This window comes from Vicugna pacos, chromosome 4 (genome assembly GCF_048564905.1).
Source record: "Vicugna pacos chromosome 4, VicPac4, whole genome shotgun sequence".
Classification (NCBI taxonomy): Eukaryota; Metazoa; Chordata; class Mammalia; order Artiodactyla; family Camelidae; genus Vicugna; species Vicugna pacos.
This window is the reverse complement of record NC_132990.1, coordinates 141,256-162,669: the sequence shown is the minus strand read 5'-3', so window position 1 is coordinate 162,669 and position 21,414 is coordinate 141,256. Positions and strand designations below refer to the sequence as shown.

Sequence of the window (21,414 nt, the reverse complement as noted above, 5' to 3'; positions counted from 1 at the left end):
TCTATTCTACCCCTAGCTGCCCTTTACCTCCTGCTGGCTGTTTTTCCCTGCTCATATCACAGACTTTCTCCTCCTCCCTGCTCAAGGCATCTGTGTTCTTCATCTCCCTATATGCTTCATCTTCATTCTTAGCCCTCTGCTCTTTCCTTGACTATTCTGAGTCTTAACCCATGTTTTAGATTTTAATAAGTTTTTGAGATATAGTTTACATACCATAATTCACCTTTTGGCTGAAATGATCGGACAAGGACTTTAAAGTCTATATGTTAACTATGTTCAATGAGGAAAAGAAAGATGTAGTATTATCAGATAAAACCAACTTCAAGACAAAGAGAAGAACATTTGGAAAAATAAAGAAGTCACTTCATCAGGAAGACAAGTAATAGTTATGTGTGTATAGATCTAATAATTCAGCTTCAAAATAGTTGACAGAATTCAAGGGAACTGCCCCCCACCCAGTACTTGATAGAACAACTAGGTAAAAAAATCTGTAAAAACATATATTATGTGAGGAAAACTAGCAACTGTGCTATCCTGATTGGTAGTTACAGATCACTGTACCCCTCCTATTGCAGAATACATATTTTTTAGAGTACATTTGGTATGCTCATTAAGACTACATGTAGGTCGATAAAGGAAGTCTTAATAAATTTACAATGATTTAAAGAATGCAGAGTATTTTCTGTGACTCTAGTAGAATTGTGTAAGAAATAAGTAATAAGATATCTAAGTAAATCTCAAATATGTATAAATTAACTAACACATTCCTTACTAATTCTTACATCGAAGAGGAAATTGTAGAGAAATTAGAAAATATTCAAACAGAATGATGATGGGAATACAACATATCAAAACTTGTGGGAGGCCAACCTGGGCAGTTTTGCCTTGCTAGCCCTCCAGCCATGCCCTGCACCACTCCTGGAACTAGGATGTGTGTGCCAGCCCCACCCTCAGTTTCCAACTTGGAGACACATGCTCTCATTGATGAGGTTACAAGGTTTAGCACTGAGGATAAGCAAGGGGGCTTAGCAGTTGGGGAGTGGTTGGAACAAATACCCTACAGGCCTTACCTGCTTGGTTTCTCAGACTTGAACAGAGGCAGCAACACGTGGCCACAGTTGCATGCTTGCCAATTGCCTGATGAGCCACTTGGCATTTTGCTGCATTTCTTGGGTCTCAGACACACTGGGCCAGAAAGCAAGGTCTCCTTTGCTTAATGAGAAAGAAAACTTTAGGACAGAAACATAGGCTCTGCCTTCAGAGGACTGATGTTGAGAAAATTCACATATACAACCTAAGTCAAAACAGGCAGCCCTACAATAAAGATGGAGACAAAGCATCTTCTTTTGTAAAAGCAGAAATCACAGGTGATGGTTCCTTCTTGGCATTGGGAATAACTTGAGGAGTGGTTCTCAGGAGCCTGGGCTTAGCGAGAGCTTGTAACACTGGCTCAGGTTAGATTCTTCCCAGTTCCTCCCTGAAGAACTCTGTTGTGTTTCTGGCAAGTCACTCTGCCCCAGATAACTCCATAGGAGCAAGAACCCAGGGATTTGATGAGTGTAGGAGCAATGCCAGTCTAAACTCCGACTTTCCTACAAGGAGAGTAATTCTTCAAGAAGAAGAACCCATGAACGTGCCATTTGTGGCAGAAGCTTCATGTTTGTTATGCGCTCAGACAATATCAGAAAATTCATTCCGGCGAGAAATCATTGTGTGTGGTAATGGTAGTAACTGCTTCACTGAAAGCTCAAAACTTAGTATCAGAGGATTCATACTGGAGGGAAACTTTTCAAGAGTGCTGAGTGTTTAAAAAGCTTCAGTCTAAATTCTGATCTTCTGCATTAGAGATTTCATGTTGGAGAGAAACCTTATGAATGTAGTAAGTGTAGGAGAATACTCAAATCCATCTCAAATCTCTTGGCATCAGAGCTTCCATTTAGAAGAGAAATGCCAACAATCTGGTGAGTGTGACATAGCCTTTAGTTAGAGCTCACTCCTTGTTCTCCCACTCATAGGGAGAATCCCTGTTAGTCTAAGGTGTATGAGAAGCGCTTTTATCTCTGTCTTACATATGGCTCAACACCAAAGAATCTACTTCAGAGAGAATCTCTACAGGTGTAGTGAATGTAAGAGAGGCTTCGTTTTGAGCTCTCAACTTGGACAGAACCAGGGAACTTATAGCATAGGAAAAAAGCCATACAAATGTACTATCTGTAGGTAGCGCTTCAGCCTGAGCTCCCACCATCCTTACCACCACAGATTCCCCTCTGGTGGGAAGCTCTATGGATGCAGTAAGTGTAGGAAAGCCTTCTGTCAAACTGGAAACCTTATTCAGTGTTGAAAGCTACACTAGAGAGAAATCCCACATGTTAGTCTGCTAGGGCTGCCATAAAAGAATCATGGACAAAATGGCTTAAACAACAGAAATTTTATTTTCTCATGGTTCTGGGAGCTGGAAAATCTTAAAATCAAGGTGCAGTCAATTCAGTTCCTGGTGAGATCTCTCTTCAAGGCTGTAGATGGCTGGTCTCGGGCTGTGTGCTCACAGCAGAGACAGTTCTTGTATCTCTTTCTCTTATGAGGAACCATGCCTACTGGGTCAAGGCACCACACCTATGACCTCACTTATCAACCTTTATGCTTCCTTAGAGGCCCGATCTCTAAATATAACCAAGTTGGGGTGAGGACTTAAACATAATCTTGGGAGACATAATTCAGTCCATAGAATTACAACTGTGGACCCTCAGAATTCATGTCCTTCTCACATGAACATGATTTATTTCATTTTAACAACCCCCCAACTCTTAACTCATACCAGCATCAACTTTAAAGTCCAAAGTCTCATCTAAATATCTAAATCAGACATAAATAGAGGTACCATTCATCCTGAGGCAAAATTCCTCTCCAGTTGTGAACTTGTGAAACCAGACAAGTTATGTACTTCCAAAATAAAATGATGAACAGAAGTAGGATACACATTCCCATTACAAAAGGAAGAATCAGAAAGAAGATAGGGTGATGGATTCTAACCAGTCCAAAACCTAGCAAGATAAATTGTATTAGCTCTTAAGGCTGGAGAATAACCCTCTTTGGTTTGACGTTCCCCTCTCCAGGCCCACTGAGCTGGTAGTGCCCTTTGGGCTCAGAGGGGTGACCCTCCCTCTGCTGCAGTCTGAGAGTGCAGTGCTGAACCCAGGGAGTAGCAGCCTTGCTTCCTGGGCCTGTGATGGGATTGGAGGTCCTGACAACTTATGAATAGCTTCCAGGGTCATTATTCCCTTTCCTTGAAGTACGATGCATGTGTGCAACCTTCCTGTTCCTTCCTGTTTTCTGAGTTGACTTTAGTCCCAGCTGCAGTGTTTTTGCTGGTCTACTTCCACCTCTTCCTGGCTTGTGCTGAGATAACTGATTAAATTCATGGTTCATACCCATACTGATCACATTAGCAAATTGTTGTTCAGACATACCCTCTTCAGAATAAGTTTTCTCTCTTTACTTTTTTTTTTTTTTCCCAATGTGGGAAGGCTTAAAATTTTCTAGTCTTCAGTTGGGGTTCCTGTTTACTTAATTTCTTCTTCAATTCATCTCTTTTCACATTTTACTGTAAGCAGTCAGGAGGAACCAAGCCATGTTGTCCATGTTTGAAATCTCCTCAGTTAAATACCCAGTCTCATCACTCACAGAAAGTTCAACCTCACACAAAACGTTAGAACACAGTTCAGTCAAGTTCTTTGCCATGTTGCAATAAGGATCACCTTTCCTGCAGTTTCCAATAACCTGTTGCTTATTTCCATCTGAGACATCACCAGAATGGCTTTTAATGTCTGTATTTTGCCAATATTCTTTGCATGATTATTTATGTATTCTCTAAGAAGGTGAAAAATTTCTCTTTAGCTCTCTTTTCATTCTGAGCCCTCATGAAAATCACCTCTGACATTTGTATTTCTACCAACACTCCCTTCACATGAATCTCAGGTTTTTACAGGATGCAGCACAAAATTCTTTCAGCCTCTACCCATCACAGTGTCAAAGCACCCCACTGTCAGTACCAAAATCTATATTAGTCTGCTAGGGCTGCCATAACAAGGGCCATAGACGGGTCACTCAAACAGCAGAAATTTATTCTAACAGTTTTCAAGGCTTGAAAGTTAAGATCAAGGTACTGGCTGATGAGGTTCCTGGTGAAGGCTTTCTTCCTGGTTTGCAGACTTGCTGCCTTCTCATTGTGTCCTCATATAGAGACAGAGAGTGAGCTCTCATCTCTTCCTCTTAAAAGGCACCAACCCTATCAGGACCTCACCTTTATGAGCTCATGTTAACTTTCCTTGCAGGCCATGTTTTCAAATATAGACACATTGTGCACTTCAACGTAAATTTTGGAAGGACACAATTTAGTCTACAGCACCACACAAATGTTATGCATGTGGAAAACCTTTAGTCAAAATTCACAACAAGTGACAGAAAACACAAGTGAAAATTCACAGAGGGGTGGACTGAACCTTTTAAATACAGTGAATGTGAAACTCTGGATTTGTTCAATGTCAGAGAAGTGATAGAAGGAGAGAGGGTCTAGATACAGGTGACATGTAAGAAGTTTCCATGTGCTAAGCCCACATGGATCCTGACTGCACATTAGAGCAGTGACACCACAAAGAGTCAGGAGCATTGGGAAGATTCTGATGATACTCAGTGTATGCAGGATTGTGAAAGCCCTGTTAATAGTGTCAGTTTCCAATTTGTTGAAAGTATTATGATTCTGGGCCATCTGCTAGGATGTGGAAAGTGTCGTTGGAAACACACCTTCTTGAGAATGACTTTAAAATTTTTTGTTGATGTGAAATTCACATAACAAAATCAGCCATCTTCATATGTACAATTCAGGGGCATTTAGTACACTAACAATGTTGTACAACCATCACCTCTGTCTAGTTCCAGCACTTACTTTTTCATTACTCTCAAAGAAGTCATTAAGCAATCAGTCCCTATTTGCGCCGCTCCCCAGATACTGACAACCATTAACCTGCTTTATGTCTCTATGGATTCACCTGTTGTGGATATTTCATATAAATAGGATCATACAATTAAAGAAAAAACAGTCTGTGATATCAAAAATGGCAGAGCAAGGAAATCCATGGCTCTGTACCTGCTCAAAAGCAACTGATGAGCTGCCAGAAACTGTTAACTTTCCATTAACTTTTGTATAACTTTGGAGTATTGTCAAAAACTGGAAGATCTGGTGAAGACAGTAGCTCCTACTTTGTGGCAGGAGAGTCCTGTGGCATTTTAAACTGCCTCCCTACCGACTATCCATGAGGAAGCCCAGGCACAAAGACTTCACATCAGCTATCTTAAATATGCATAAAAACATAAAGGAAACCGTGGATGTGGGAGGAAAGGAACTAGGTCAACAATGCTTGCACAAATAGAAAAAATCATAAAGGGAAGTTATGAAAAGGAATCAGATAGAAATCCTGGACTGCATAGCTCAGTAACTGAAGTGAAAAATTCATTATAGATATTCACAGCATATTTAAACAGGCAAAATACAGTCATTGCACTTGAAAATACTTCAACTGAGTTTACCCATTCTGAGGAATATAGAAAGTAAAGAATAATGAAAGAGGAACAGAGCATGAGAGACCTACATGACACCATTTGGTGTATATCCATACACATAATGGGAATTGCAGAGGGAAAGGAAAGAGAGCATTTCAAGAAATAATTTACAGAAATGTACTCAAATTTGATAAAAGGCATAAACCTATGTTTCCAAGGCACTCAACCAGCTACAAGTAGGATAAACTCAAAAAGATCCACACTAAGAAATAGAGTCAAATTGTCAAAACCTAAACACAGGACTTTGAAAGCAGCAAGTAGCTGTTACCTACAAGAAATCCTCAAATAAGATTAACAAGTGAGTTCTTATTGGAAACCACAGAGGCTACCAGTCAGTAAGATGACATTTTAAGTCTAGAAAGGAAAACTACCAATTACGAATTCTATATCTGACAAATTATTCTTGGAGAATGAAGGAGAAATTCAGATGTTACCAGATAAAACCTGAGAGAGCTCACTAGTAGACCTGCTCCACACACACACACACACACACACACACACACACACACACACAGACACAAGCTGAAATGAAAGGACACTAGATAGTAATTCTAAGCCTAGGAAAGTAAAATGAACACTAGTACATAGGTTAATATAAAAGCCAGTAATAATATGCTTTTTGTTTGATTTATAACTTCGGCTTTTTCTATATGATTTAAGGCAAACATACAAAAAGTATTAATCTAAGTTAGTGGGCATACAATGTATAAGGATGTAACCTTGGACAATTACAAAACAAGGTGGGAGGGATGGGAAAGTATAGGAGCAGAGTGTTTGTATATTGTTTTAATGAAGTTGCTGGAGTTCTACAAATTTAGCATGTGAATTATAATCTACACGGTAACCTCTAAGAAAATATTTAAAATATATACAGAAAATGAAAGAAGGGAGTACAAGTGTTAAATTACAAAAAAAAGTTAATATTTTAAAAAGCAGTAATGGAGGAACTGAGGAACAGAAGACATACACAGAAAATAAAAGGCCAAGTGGCAAAAATAAATCCTTTTTTATTAATCACATTAAGTGTAAATAGAATAAACTCCTCAATCAAAAGGCATAGTTTAGCAGGTTGAATTGAAAACTCAAAATCTGCACATACTGCTTATCAGAGACTCACGTTAGATACATGACCATAAAGGGGTTGAAAGTACAAGGATGGAAAAAAGATATTTCATAAAAACAATAACCAAACGAGAGCTGGAATGAGTGTATCATGAGACAAAATAGATTTTAAATCAAGAAAAGATGACAAGAGATGAAGAAAGACATCCTATATTGATAAAAATTTCACTACAGAAAGAAATAAGAAATATATATACATATGTGTATATATATATGTGTATGTATGTGTATATATATATCTACACACACACACACACACCCCTAACAAATATGTCCCAACATATATGGAGTAAAAAATGGGCAAAATTGAAGAGAAAAATAGTTCTACAATAATATTTGGAGACTTCAATACCCAACTGTCTATACTACACATAGCAGACAGACAAGAAGTCAACAAGAAAATGTAGAACTTGTTCAACACTATAAATCAATCACACCTAACATTTGTATACAGAACACACCACCCAAGAACAGCAAACAGTATGTTCCACTCAAGTGCACATGGAACAATCTCTAGGGTAGACCATATGTGAGGCCAGAGGTAAGTCATAATAGTTTGAAATAATTGAAATCATACAAAATAACTTTTCTTTTTACAATGAAATGAAACTAGAAATGAATAAGAGAAAGAACTCTGGAAAATTCACAAATATGTGGAAATTAAGTAACATACTCTTAACCAATGTATCAAAGAGGAAAAATCATGAGAAAGTTAGACAATACTCGGAGAGACAAATGAAAATGAAATCATGATATACCAGAAATTATGGAATACAGTGAAAGGGGTGCTTGGAGAGAAATTTATAGCTGTAAATACATAATTAAAGAAGAAAGATCTCAAATTAATACCCAAATTGTATGACTTACATAACTAGAAAAAGAAGAGCAAACTAAACCAAAGCTGGCAGAAGCAAGGAAATAATAGAAAAATACAGCAAAAAGCAAAGACAACTAAACTAGAGAATAGAAAGATGATTGAGATGTCAACAAAACCCAAAATTGGCTCCTTAGAAAGATCAACAAAACTGACAAGACTTTATCTAAATTGACTAATAAAAAGAAGACTATTAAAAACAGAAATAAAATTGGAAACATCATTTTTTAAGAATAAAAATGACTATAAGGAAATACTATTCAAGTTGGCTACCTGAGGTGAAATGAACAATTTTTTAGAAATGCACGTCTGTCTAAACAGACTCAGGAAAGAAGGGAAATTCTGGATAGATCTATAACTAGTTAGAATATTGGATCACTAATTAAGAAAAAAAAAAAAACCTCCCTGCGTAGAAAAGCTCACAATGAGATGGCTTCACTTGTTAATTCTACTAAATATATAAAGAAGAGCTGACACAAATCTTTCTCAAACTGTTCCCCAAAGTATTGCAGAGGACATTTCCTCACTCATTCTTTGAGAACACATTGCTCTGATTCTGGAAGTCTCAGACAAAGACATTTCCAGAAAAGAAGACTCTAGGTAGTATTCCTTACATGAACATAGAGACAAAAATCCTCACCAGGATATTCCCACAGCAAATTCAGCGGCCCATTAGAAGCACTGTACCACATGACCAAGTGGGAGTTACTCTCAGAATGCAAGAATATTTCAAAATCTTAAAATCCTGTAATACACTACCTTAAGAGAATTAAGGATAAAAACCGCCTGATAATCTCAACTGATGAAGAAAAAGCATCTGATGAAATTGAACACTTTTTTCATGATAAGAACACTCAGTAAACTAAGAATAGAAGGAAACTTCCTCAACATGATAAAGACTTTATTATATGCAAAATCTACATTAATATTGTTCTTCATGATGAAAGACTGAAAGTGTTTCCCTGAAGAACAGAACAAGATAAGGATGCCAGCTTTTGCTACTTTTGTTCAACATAGTATTGGCAGTTCTAACTGAATAATTAGGCAGAAAAAGAAAAGGCATCCAAATTGGAAAAGAAGTAGAATTATTTTTTCATTGAAGGCATGATCTCAAATCTACTCAGCCCTAGAGTGTGCAAAAAAAAAATTTGTTAGAACGAATAAATAAACTGAGGATATTTGCAGAACACAAGATCAACACGCAGAAGTCATTCGTATTTCTGTACATTTCCAAAGAACTATCCAAACAGGAAATGTTAAAAATTTCATTTACAATAGTGTCAAAAAATTCAGCAATAAATTTAACCAAGGACACCTTTGGTGTACACCTTAAACAAGATAACATTGTAACTCACCTATATGTTAATAAAAATAAATTTAAAAATACCTTTCATGTTTGATATAAATAAGAAAATCTATCCTAAAATTTATCTGGAATCTCACAGGACCCTGAATAGCCAAAACGATATTGAAAAAGGAAGAGGAGTTTGGAAGATCCACATTGCTTGATTTCAATACTTTATACCAAACTACAAGCAGTGACAAAACACATACTGCCATAAGTAGAAAGAGAGAGATCAATGGAGCAGGACTGAGACCCCAGAAATGTATCCCTCATATATCTATGGTCAGTTGATTAAAAAAATTGTTTTTAATTTAGTTATTTATTTTTGTTGGTGGAGGTAATTAGGTTTATTTACTTATTTATATGTTTTCTTTTTAATGGAAGTACTGGGGATTGAACCCATGACCTTGTGCATGCTAGGCAAGCAGTCTACCACTGAGCTATACCCTCCCCTATGGTCAGTTTATTTTTGACAAGGATGCCAAGACCATCCAACTGAAAAAGAACAATTTATACAAGTGGTGCTTGAAAAGCTGGATATCCACAGCTGAAAGAACTTGAGATGGATGAAAAATTAGAAAGCCTCTGCAGAGAAATAGAAGATGTAATGAATCCAGTGCATGGAAATTTCAGAACTGAGAAATCCATACCTGAAAGAAAAAGCTCAATAGATGGGCTTATGAGCAGATTAGAAGTAACAGAGAAGTCGTTGAACTAGAACATAAAATAGAAATTATCCAGTCTGTTGAAAAGGAAGAAAGTATACTAGGCAAAAAAAAAAAAAAAAAAAAAAAGAATAGTCTCAAAAACTGTAGGAGTATAACCAAATATTTAACATTTGTGTCATTCCTGTTGTAGAAGAACAAGCAAAGAAGGGTGGGGTTGAAAAAGTATTAGACGACTCAGTTGGCTGAAAACTTCCTAAATTTGACAAGATATAAATTTACAGATTCAAAAAGCTGAGTGTATCCCAGACATGATACACCCACTGTAATCCATGCCAAGATAGATGATAATGAATCTTCTGAAGATTAAAAATGAAGAAAACATCTTGACATCGGCTAGAGAATATAACACATTACTTATGGGGTAGAACTATTACGGTGGTAGTGAATTTCTCATCAGAAATGACAAAGGTTAGATGGAAGTGATGCAATGTTTTTCAGGTGCTGAAAGAATTTTAAGCCCCAAGTCCTGTATGAAATAAAAACATTTTTCATAAATTAAGGGAAACTGGGACATTCCCAGATGAGGGAAGACTCGGAATTTATCTCCAGGAGAATGAGGAAAGGTAATTTTATAAATGAAAAGGAAACAGAGGGAACCTTGGAACATCTGTGTGCAGTAAAGAGTTAACAGAGCAGCTTGAGACTGCTTTGGCCGGCACTGGGATCTTGCATTTCAAGCAGGCTGGTATCATTCTCAGAATTGATATGAATCGCTCTCACTGCCTAAAACTATGCAAACAGCATGGTTTATGCTTTCCTTCTGGAATCTTGAATTTTGGTATGTGCTAGGCAGGTGCCTGAGTGACCAGCCTACCATTACAAAAGTTGGGCGCTGAGTGTCTAATGAGCTTCCTTGTTAGACAACGTTTAATGCATGTTGTCACAAATCCTTGTTGGAAAATTGTGTCACGTGCTACTGGGAGAGGATTGTTGGAGGTTTATTCCCAGTTTCCTCTGAACTTTCTCTCATACCATTTCCCTTTGTTGATTTTGCTGTGTATCCTTTTGTTGTGATCATAGCCAGGCATGCAGCTATATGATTGATGTTTTGAGTCTTTCTAGTGAACATCAAACTTGGAGATGGTCTTAGGAACCTTGCACAATCAGGAAGGAAGAAAACACCATAAGGAAAACTACAGGTGACTGGAGTAGGTACTCCTCTTACGTATGATTTCTCTAAACTAATTTTGATGGTTGAAGCAACGTATTACATGATCTGAGGTGATTCTAAATGTGTATATCGGAAGTACTTAAGAAAATTATATTTTAAACAGGAAGGGCAAGAGGATATAATGGGAGGTAAGGTTTGCATACTTCTAGCCAGTAAGATGACAGTCCCAGAAGACATAAGTTATATACACAAAATGTAGCACCTAGACCAACAACAAGAAAAGCTATACAAAGAGATACAGCAAAAAACACTATAGATAAACAAACACAGAATTCTTAAAAAAAAAAAAAAGTTCAAGAAACCCGGGAGTCAGTAATACGGAAGCGGGAGCACAAAGAGGAAACCAAATTAAAATGGTCGAAATACATCAACTAAAAGTGAGAGACTCTTACAGTGGATTAAAAAAACTGAGGTTAACTATACTTCAAAAGCAAAGAAAGAGGACACGGTCAAGATGGCGGTGGTGGCTGGCCTAGCGCAGAGACCCCTCCAGCAGGTCTCCGGGCTGCTGAGGAGGCGCTTCCACCAGACGGCGCCGGCGGCGCTGCAGATGATAGTTCATGTGGCTATAAATGAAGGTATGAATGAAGAGCTGGAAAGAGATGAGAAGGTATTTCTGCTTCGGGAAGAAGTTGCCCAGTATGATGAGGTATATAAGGTTAGTCGAGGTCTGTGGAAGAAATATGGAGATAAGAGGATCATCGACACTCCCATATCTGAGTTGGGCTTTATTGGAATTGCTGTAGGTGCAGCGATGGCTGGGTTGTGGCCCATTTGTGAGTTTATGACCTTCAGTTTCTCTATGCAAGCCATTGACCAGGTTATAAACTCAGCTGCCAAGACCTACTACATGTCGGGGGGGCCTTCAATCTGTGCCCATAGTTTTCAGGGGGCCCAATGGTGCCTCAGCTGGCATGGCTGCCCAACAGTCCCAGTGCTTTGCTGCCTGGTATGGACACTGCCCAGGCTTAAAGGTGGTCAGCCCCTGGAGTTCAGAGGATGCCAAAGGACTTATTAAATCAGCCATTCAGGATAACAATGCAGTGGTGACGGTGGAGAATGAATTGATGTATGGAGTTCCTTTTGAACTTCCCTCGGAAGCTCAGTCAAAAGATTTTCTGATTCCTATTGGAAAAGCCAAAATAGAAAGGCAAGGGACACACGTAACCATAGTTTCCCATTCAAGTCCTGTGGGCCACTCCTTAGAAGCTGCGACAGTGCTGTCTAAAGAGGGAATTGAATGTGAGGTGACAAATATGCGAACCGTCAGACCAATGGACATTGAAACAATAGAAGCCAGTGTCATGAAGACCAATCATCTCGTAACTGTGGAAGGAGGCTGGCCACAGTTCGGAGTAGGAGGTTAAGTTTGTGTTAGGATCATGGAAGGCCCTGCATTCAATTTCCTGGATGCTCCTGCAGTTTGAGTCACTGGTGCTGATGTCCCTATGCCTTATGCAAAGATTCTAGAAGACAATTCTGTACCTCAGGTTAAAGACATCATATTTGCAATAAAGAAAACACTGAATATTTAGTTCTGACCTGAATTTCAAGTCACTCGGATTTACCTAAAATACCTGCTGAGACTTCACCTGGATTGTCTGTAAGACCTCATGACTCATTGTCATCTCTAAAGTAACAACACAGATGTTTTTGTACTGGAAAGAAGTTTAAATGTTTGTATGTGGAAAAATTCTCCTGCCTAGGTTCCATGCTTTTTTGGTCTGTTACAGTTGCCATGTTCTTTGAATAAGATGACTGTTAAACTTTATCCTCTCACTAGAAGGGCAAGGTATGAACATGACAGAGTCCTGATGAATGATATCTCCAAAGAAAAGATAACTTACATGTAAAAAATAAAAGCATATAATCTACATTTACTGTTAGATTGTTTTGATAAGGGATAAAGGAATTCCTAACTATGAAAAACAACAACAACAACAATAACAAAAAAAAACAAAGAAAGAGCCACGAGCTTTTCTCTCGTGACTACAACAAAACCACAACTGACTGCTAAAGAACCATGAAAAAAAAAAAAAAAGACTGGAACCCAGCAAAAAAGATCTTCTTCAACTGGAAACATAAAGAGGGAACCACAGTGGAACAGTAGGAGGGGCGTCCTCATGATATAACTTGACCCCATACCCCTTGGGTGGGCACCCGCATGCTGAAGGCTAATGAGTAGCAGAGACCCTCCCATAGGAGTGAGAGTTGGAGCCCCATGTCAGGCTCCCCTGCCTGGGGTTCTGGCATTGGGAAGAGGAGGAGACACCAGGACATCTGGTTTTGAAGCCCAGTGGGGCTTATCTCCAGAAGCCCCACAGGACTGGGGCAAACAGACTTCACTCTCTTGGGAAGCATACATAGAATCTCACATGCACCAGGTCCAAGGGTGGAGGCAGTTATTTCATAGCAATCTGGGCCAGACCTGCCTGTTGGTTTTGGAGGGTCTCCTGGAGAGGTAGGGCATGGCTGTAGCTCACCCAGGGGACATAAAAGCTGGTGGCAGATCTTCTGGAAATGTTCAGCTACATGAGCCTTCCTGGAGGCTGACATCTTGATTGGTTCATTAGCACCTAGAGCCAGCCCCACCCAACAGCCCATAGGGAAGCCTCAGGCCAAACAGCATACAGGGTGGGAATACAGCCACACCCATCAGCAGACTTCCTAAGCCACTAAGGCCTCTCGATACAGCCTTACCCTCCAGAGGTCCAGGACCAAGCTTCACCCAGCAGTGGGCAGGCACTGGCTTCTGCCAGGAAACCTGTGTAAGCTTCTAGTCCAGCCTCATCCAACAGGGAGTAGATATCAGAAATAAAACAATAATCCCCAAGTCTATGGAATGAATCCACAAACACAGGCCAAACTACACTGGGACCAACTGGCTCTTGGCCCTTGGGTGACAAGAGAGGAGTGTACTGCTGGGATGCATAGGACCTCTCCCACAGGGGGCCACCTCTCCAAGGTCAAGAAACATAACTAAGCTACCTAAAAATACAAATAGATAGACAGTCAATATGAAGTAGCAGAGGAATATCTCCTAGGCCAAGGCACAAGATAAAATCCCAGAAGAAGAAGTAAGTGATGAGGAGATAGGCAATTTATCTGAGAAAGAGTTTAAAGTAAGGATGGTAAAGATGTTCTGAGAACTCAAGAGAAGTATAGATGCACAGAGTGAAGTTTTTAGCAAAGATTTGGAAAATATAAAGAATACCAAACAGTTGAATAAAATCACTGAAATGAATAACACACTAGAAGGAAACAAGGATACAAGGAAACAAGAATAGACTACATGAGGCAGAAGAATGGATCAATGAGCTAGAAGACAGAATAGTGGAAATCATTACTACAGAACAGAAAAAAGAAAAAAGAATGAAAAGAGATGATGATAGTTTAGGAGAACTCTGGGACAACATGAAATATATTATTATTCACATTATAGGGATCCCAGAAAGAGAAAAGAGAGAAAGGACCTGAGAAAATTTTTGGAGAGATAACCAAAAAATCCCCCAACTTGAGAAAGGAAAGAGTCACCCAAGTCCAACAAGTGCAGAGAGTTCCACACAAGATCAACCCAAAGAGGAACACACTGAGACACACAGTAATCAAAGTGACAAAAATCAAGGATGAGGAGAAAATATTAAAATTAGCAAGAGAAAAGCAACAAATAACACACAAGGGAGCTCCCATAAGGTTATCAGCTGATTTTTCAGCAGGAACTCTACAGGCCAGAAGGGAGTGGTATGATATATTTAAAGTGATGAAAGGGGAAAACAACCAAGAATACTCTATCCAGCAAGGCTCTCATTCAGACTTGATGGAGAAATCAAAAGATTAATATAAACAAAAGCTAAAAGATTTCAGCACCACCAAACCAGCTTTACAACAAATGTTGGAGGAACTTCTCTAGTCATCAAACCGTAAGAAAAAAGAACAAAAAGAAGAAAGATTTTTAAAAAATCTACAAAAGATTGCTTTGGCAGTTTGGAGTCTTTTATGGTCCCATATAAATTTTGAAATTGTTCTAGTTCTGTGAAAAATACCATTAGTATTTTGGCAGGGGTTGCTTTGGGTCTGTGGATTGCTTTAGGTAGGATGACCATTTTAAAAACTTTGATTCTTCCAATCCAAGAGCACAAGGTATCTTTCCATTTCTTTGTGTCATCTTCAGTTTCCTCCATCAGTTTCCTCCATCTTCAATTTCCTCCAACAACAGTTTTCAGAGTTTGGGTAACCTCCTTGGTTAAGTTTATTTCTAGGTATTTTGTTGTTTTTGATGAAATGGAAATGTTTATGCCAGTTATAAAATTCCGGTTTTTGAAGTGAAAAGAAAACAAAGTGAATGAAGGGCTGCAAATGGCAAAATATCCTTCTTTCTTATGGGCAAATTGTATTCCATTACATATATTTGCTGCTTCTTCCTTATCCGTTCATCTACTGATGTGCACTTAAGATACCTCCATATCTTGTTGTAAAGTTGTAAAGAATATTGCCATTAATAGCTGGGTGTATGTATCTTTTTGTATTCTTTTTTTGAGGTTGGCTTTATTCCTTTGATAACTATGTAAGTTAAAAAGCTAAAGCTCTATAAACATTCTTAGAAACAACAGTACATATATGTAAATTAAAAAATATGTGTAGTATATTGTGTATATGTGTTTATCTGCAATATATTGTATATGTACAGCCAAATAGTAACAATCCTACCTAATAAAACTGAAAAATGAACTCATAGGGGAAAGATCAGATTTGCAGTTACCAGAGGTGGGTGCTGGGGGCATCTGAATCAGATGAAGGTAGCCAAAAGATACAAACTTCCAGTTATAAGATAAATAAGTACAAAGGATGTAAAAAAATTTTAACTGTAACAACTTTAATATTAATTAGAACAATTAATGTGATTAATTAGAACAAACAATGTGATGCTCTGCATGTAACAGCCTTCTTCAGATATTAAAAATCTGAAGTGCCATGTTTACAGACCTTCAGATGGGTTCTGTTCCTTATGACCAAGAATGTCTTTGGGAAGACTTGGTTTCTCCCCCAACCCCATTACATCATGTTTCTAGTCTGTCTCAGTGTCATAGGTCTCACAGCTGTATTTCTAAATTTCATTCTATGACAACCCTCCGCACACACATGAGTGGAGAAGATGCCTGTGTAGCTTCCTCTCTGCTGTATATAATTCCTACTCTTTGCTTCATGTTTTTCCTCCCCTCCCATGAACCCCCGATCTTCCAGGTTCAGAGATACCTTGGCATTCATGATAGGATTTGACCTATTTTTTGACTTGACTGACTGACCCAAGATGACCACTAATCCAAGCAAAACTAATAAAAGAGTTCCAGTTAAAAGAGAGCCTCAGACTATCTCCAGGTGGCTAGAAGTATCATATGTAGACCAAGGAGCTGGGAATAGCTGTCATCTACTGTTGCAGACTGGAGAGCAGAGAAAAAGGGTCCTTTTAGAGGGAGAGGAATTGAGGCACTGGAGAGCATCTTGGTTCTAGTCTGTTCCAGAAGCCCAGTCAGTTGCACATTGCCTTGGGTCTTGGGAGACATCTGGTACATTAATTATATAATTCATCTCTTCCTTCAGAACAAAACAGTCAGTTTCTATTATTTGCAACCAAAAGAATACTATCTAAATAAGCCAGAAAATATATTAAAATCTTTATTTGAAAAAAACCCTATATGCTGTCTAAATCAAATTTCAAGCATAACAGTGTAGACAAGTTAAAAATAAAATGATTTTTCAAAAAGATGCATTATGCAGGCATTAATCAAAAGGCAAGAGTGGCTATATTAATATCAGGCAGGGTAGACTTCAAATCAAAGAATGTTACCAGACACAAGGTGGTGATAAATGTGTTAGTTCATAGATATCTTCAGTGTGTATGCATCAAATAACAAAGCTTCAGAAGGTGTGAAGAGAACTGAAAGGAGAAATAGATCAACAGTTAGAGACATCAACACCCTTCTCTCAATGATGTATAGAATAATTAGACCCCAAATCAGTAACAACTCAACAACACCATCAGCCAACACAATCTAATCAACATTTACAGAACATTCCACCAAACAGTAGCGGAACGCATGTTCTTTTCAAGTGCCCACCGAAACATACACAGTAAGACCTCCATATCCATGGAATCCCCATCTGCAGAATCAGCCAGCAGCAGATTGAAAATTTTTTAAAGAAAGTTCCAAAAAGCAAAATTTGAATTCACCAGAAACTATTTATATAGCATTTCCATTGTATTTACAACCATTTACATAGGATTTACATTGTATTAGGTATTATAAGTAATGTATATGGGAGGATATGTGTAGGTTAAATACAAACACCATGCCGTTTAATAGAGGGCACTTGAGCATCTGCAGGTTTTGGAATATGAGGGGCGTCCTGGAACCAATCCCCTGTGGATACTGAGGGACACCTGTACCAAGATGGACATATCCTGGGCCACAAAACATCACATAAAGTGTAAAAATTGATTTACTTTAACAAATTTTTAAAAATTGAAATTATGCAAAGTATATTGTCTGACCACAGTGGAATCAAACTTAATAAGAGAAAGCTAACAGAAAAATCTCTAAATACTTAGAAAATAGCATACTTTAAAATAATCTGTGCAACAAAAATGATGTCTCAAGGGAAATAAAAACATGCACAAATGTGAATGACAAGGAAAATACAAGATATCAAAGTATGTAGTGCACAGCTGAAGTTGTCCTTAGAGAAAAGTCAGTAGCACTGAATGTGTGTGTTAGAAAACAGGGAGTCTGAAGTCAGTAATCTAAGGTTCTGCCTCGAGAACTTAGAAAAATAAGAGCAAAATAAACTCAGAGGGACAAATGGAAGGGCATAATAAAGACAGAAACAATAAAATTGAAAATAAAAAGAACAGAAAAGTCAGTGAAATAAAGAGCTGATTCTGAGAAAACAATAACATTGAGAAACCTTCAGCAAGACTGGAGGGACAGAGTAGACACAAATTACTGGTATCAGGAATGAAACAAGGGATATTACCACATCATCTGTAGCCATCAGAGAATATCCACCTATAAATTTGACTGCTTAGATTAAAAGGGACTGATTGCTTGAAGAACAAAAGCTACTTTAATTCAGCCATTATGGAATAATTTGAACAGGCCAAAGTCCAATTTGCAATTTAAACCCCCCCACAGAGACAATCTATAGGCCCGGTGATGTTGCTATGAAATTCTGCCACATTTTTAAAGAAGACTTTGATTTCTTAAAATAGGAGTGAGGACTTTCCAATTCACTTTATGGAACAGGTATGATGCTAATAATAAAACTAGATAGACAATAGAAAAAATGAAAACTACTGGTCAACACCTCTCATGAATATAGACACAAAAATCCTTAAATTATTAGCAAAATGAATTCAACAATATATAAAAACAATTATACACCATTACCAGGTATGATTTACTCCAGGGATGCAAGACTGGTTCCATATTTGAAACTCAAAGTACTGTCCATATTAACAGGCTGAAGAAGAAAAACTACATGATATAATTTGGTGATACAGTACAAGCTTTTGACAGAATTCAATAGCCATTTGTGGTGAAAAAAATTTTTAGAATGATAGAAACTTGGGGATTTTTCTACTTGATTGGGGACATCTAAAAAAACTATTGGTAACATTATTTTTTGTTGTTGTTAACATATACATAACATAACATTTTCACCCATTTTTAAATGTTGACTTCAGTGGCACTAAGTACATTCACAACATGGTCCAGTCATCACCATTCTCCATTTCCAGAACTTTTTCATCTTCCCAGAGTGATAACTCTATCCATTAAACAATAACTTCCTATTCCCCACTCCCCTCCAGTCCCTGGTAACCTTGGTTTTACTTTGTTTCTATATTGTCTGTTTCAGGTACCTGTTGTAAGGGGACTAAAACAGTATTTGTCCTTTATCACTGGTTTTTTTCACTTAGCATAATGTTTTCAAGAGTAATCTCTGAGGAGGGAGGGTATAGCTGAGTGGTAGAGTATTTGCCTAGCATGCCCAAGGTCCTAGGTTCAATCCCCAGTATCTCCATCAAAATAAATAAATAAGCCTAGTTACTTCCCCCCAAACAAACAAAAAACCCCAATAAAACATTTAAATAAGTGCAAAATAAATTTAAAAAAAGAGTAATCTCTGATGTAGCATTTTCTTCTTTTTTAAGGCTAAGTAATATATAATTGTGTTGTATATACATATTGCATTTTTTTTAGTCTATCTGTTGGTGGACATTTGGGTTGTTTCCACTTTTGAACTATTGTGAAAAATGCTGTTATGGACATTGGTGTACAGGTATCTATTTCAGTCCATGCTTTCGATTCTTTGGGGTATGTACCTAGGATTGAAGTTGCTGGATCATATGGAAAATTGAATGTTTAACTTTTTTTTTGTATATTTAACTCTTTGAGTAATTGTTGAACTGTTTTCCATAGAAACTACACCATTTTACTTTCCTCTAGCAATGCACAAAGGTTCCAATTTCTCCATATTCTGCCAAAATTTGTTCTTTTCCTTTTCTTTGGTAATAGCTTTCCTAGTGGGCATGACATGGTGTCTCTTTGTGGAACAGTATTCTTAGTGCTTTGAGATGGAATGCTTTCCTCCTCATCAAGAACGAGGCAAGGATGTCTGCTCTCACCACTCTTCACTGTTGTGTTAGAACTCCTACAATAAGGCAAGAATGGGAAATAAAATGCTTATAGGTTATAAGGCAAGAAATAAACCTGTCCCTATGTGCAAATGCCATGACTGTATATATAGAAAAATCTCAAGGAATCTAAGAGGAAAAAATACTCCCAGAGCTAATAAGTGATTTCACCCATGTTGCAGGATTCAAGATAAATATACAAACAATTTATTTTCATCTCATAGCAATGAACATATGGTCACTGAACTAAAAATACAATACCATTAAAATTACTGAAAAAAAAAGAAGAAATTCTTAGATGTCAGTTTAACACAACATATATAGGATTTGTACGCTGAAAACCACAAAATGCTGGTGAAAGAAATCAAAGAACATCTCAGTAAATTGAGAAACATATCATGTCTGTAGATTTGAAGAGTCAACATGGTAAAGATGTCAGTTCTCCCCAGATTAATATACAGGTTTAATGCTAATCTTGTCAAAATTCCGGCATGGTTTTTTGATAGATACAGATAAGATTATTCTAAAATTTATATGGAAATGCACATGCTCTAGAATATCTAAAATAGCCTTTAAAGTGAGGAATAAAATAGGAGCAATCAGTCTCCCTGATTTCAGGCCCTGCTGTATATACACAGTGTTCAACACTGTGTGTTTCACAGCATCATAGACACAGAGATCAATAGAACAGAACAGAGAACCCCTGAATAGACCCACCAGCAATGTGGGAGGAGGATTAGTGTTTTGAACACAGGGCACCAGGGTTCAGGCTGAAAGCAGGATCTATGGATCTCACGTGGGTGCCCCATGAGAACCTTACTGCTGCCTCGGCCCTGGTTAGTGGCTTAGGTTAAGTTGAGTAGTGGCAATGGATGGCTTCTGGGTGAGCAGCGATGTGTTTGTATTACAGGCATTAATGGGCTTCAGGGATGTGGCTGTGGCCTTCACCCAGAAGGAGTGGAAGCTGCTGAGTCTTGCTCAGAGGATCCTTTATCGGGATGTGATGCTGGAGAACTACAGTCATATGGTGTCTCTGGGTAAGGAGAAATCCGTCTCATGTCTTGGACACTCTGCCTGTCTGCATGTTAAGATTTTTATATAGCAGCCATCATGCTTTTAGCTCAGAAAGAAAAATAGTATTTTTCCTACACCCTCAGAGAATGTCTGGATTCTATAGAGCTGAAAATAGTGAAGTGTGTGTGTGTGTGTGTGTGTGTATGTGTGTGTGTGTACACACGTGTATGGTGTCTGACACTGCATTTCCAGCCCTCTTCCAAAGCTGAGCCCTCCACCAAGGTGACCTTGCCTCAAATGGGGGAATGTTTGTATTCATCCAAGCACAGTGGAGACTCAGTACACCGCCTTTAGATCCATGCATCATCGCTCCTGCCCTTAGACACTCGCTCTCAGCATTCAGACAGCATTTGCCCCCGACGTGGTGCTTCCCTGCCCTGACTTCTGAGTTACTGAACTCCCCAGATGACTCTGAGTTCTGTGACGGCTTCTTAAACCGCTAACCAAGGTCACCTTGGTTTTTTTCCCTGTGAGTAGGAATTGCCTTTCCTAAACCAAAACTTATCACACAACTGGAACAAGGCGACGAGCCCTGGAGAGAAGAGAGCGAATATCTTCCGGACCTTTGTCCAGGTGAGTGGGAAGCAGCAGGCAGACAAGGAGACAGGGCAGGGAGGTGCTTGGCTGGTGAAGAAAGAGGAGCCTCTGAGAGCTTCTGGAGAGGAAGCTCCTCTGCAGGCCTCCGTTCTGTGCTCTCCTGCTCAGCCCAGATGGGGCTTCCCTGGAATCCTCCCCCAGGGAGCCACACTCTGCTCACTTTGTATCCCTTTCCCAGCATGTCTAGGAGCCTGC

At 38.5% G+C, this 21,414-nt stretch overlaps 1 protein-coding gene and 1 pseudogene across 7 annotated transcripts in view; both read left to right on the top strand.

The window, feature by feature from the left end:
- LOC116278393 (uncharacterized) overlaps nt 1-21,414 on the top strand; it is a 58,883-nt gene that overhangs the window by 23,586 nt on the left and 13,883 nt on the right. For all 7 annotated transcript variants that reach the window (XM_072959033.1, XM_072959034.1, XM_072959035.1 and 4 more), the window contains 2 exons: nt 20,459-20,585; nt 21,100-21,195. In XM_072959033.1, the coding sequence (XP_072815134.1) occupies nt 20,459-20,585; nt 21,100-21,195 (223 nt within the window). The remainder of the gene's footprint in view (nt 1-20,458; nt 20,586-21,099; nt 21,196-21,414) is intronic.
- Nucleotides 11,241-12,732, top strand: LOC140695778 (pyruvate dehydrogenase E1 component subunit beta, mitochondrial pseudogene; annotated as a pseudogene).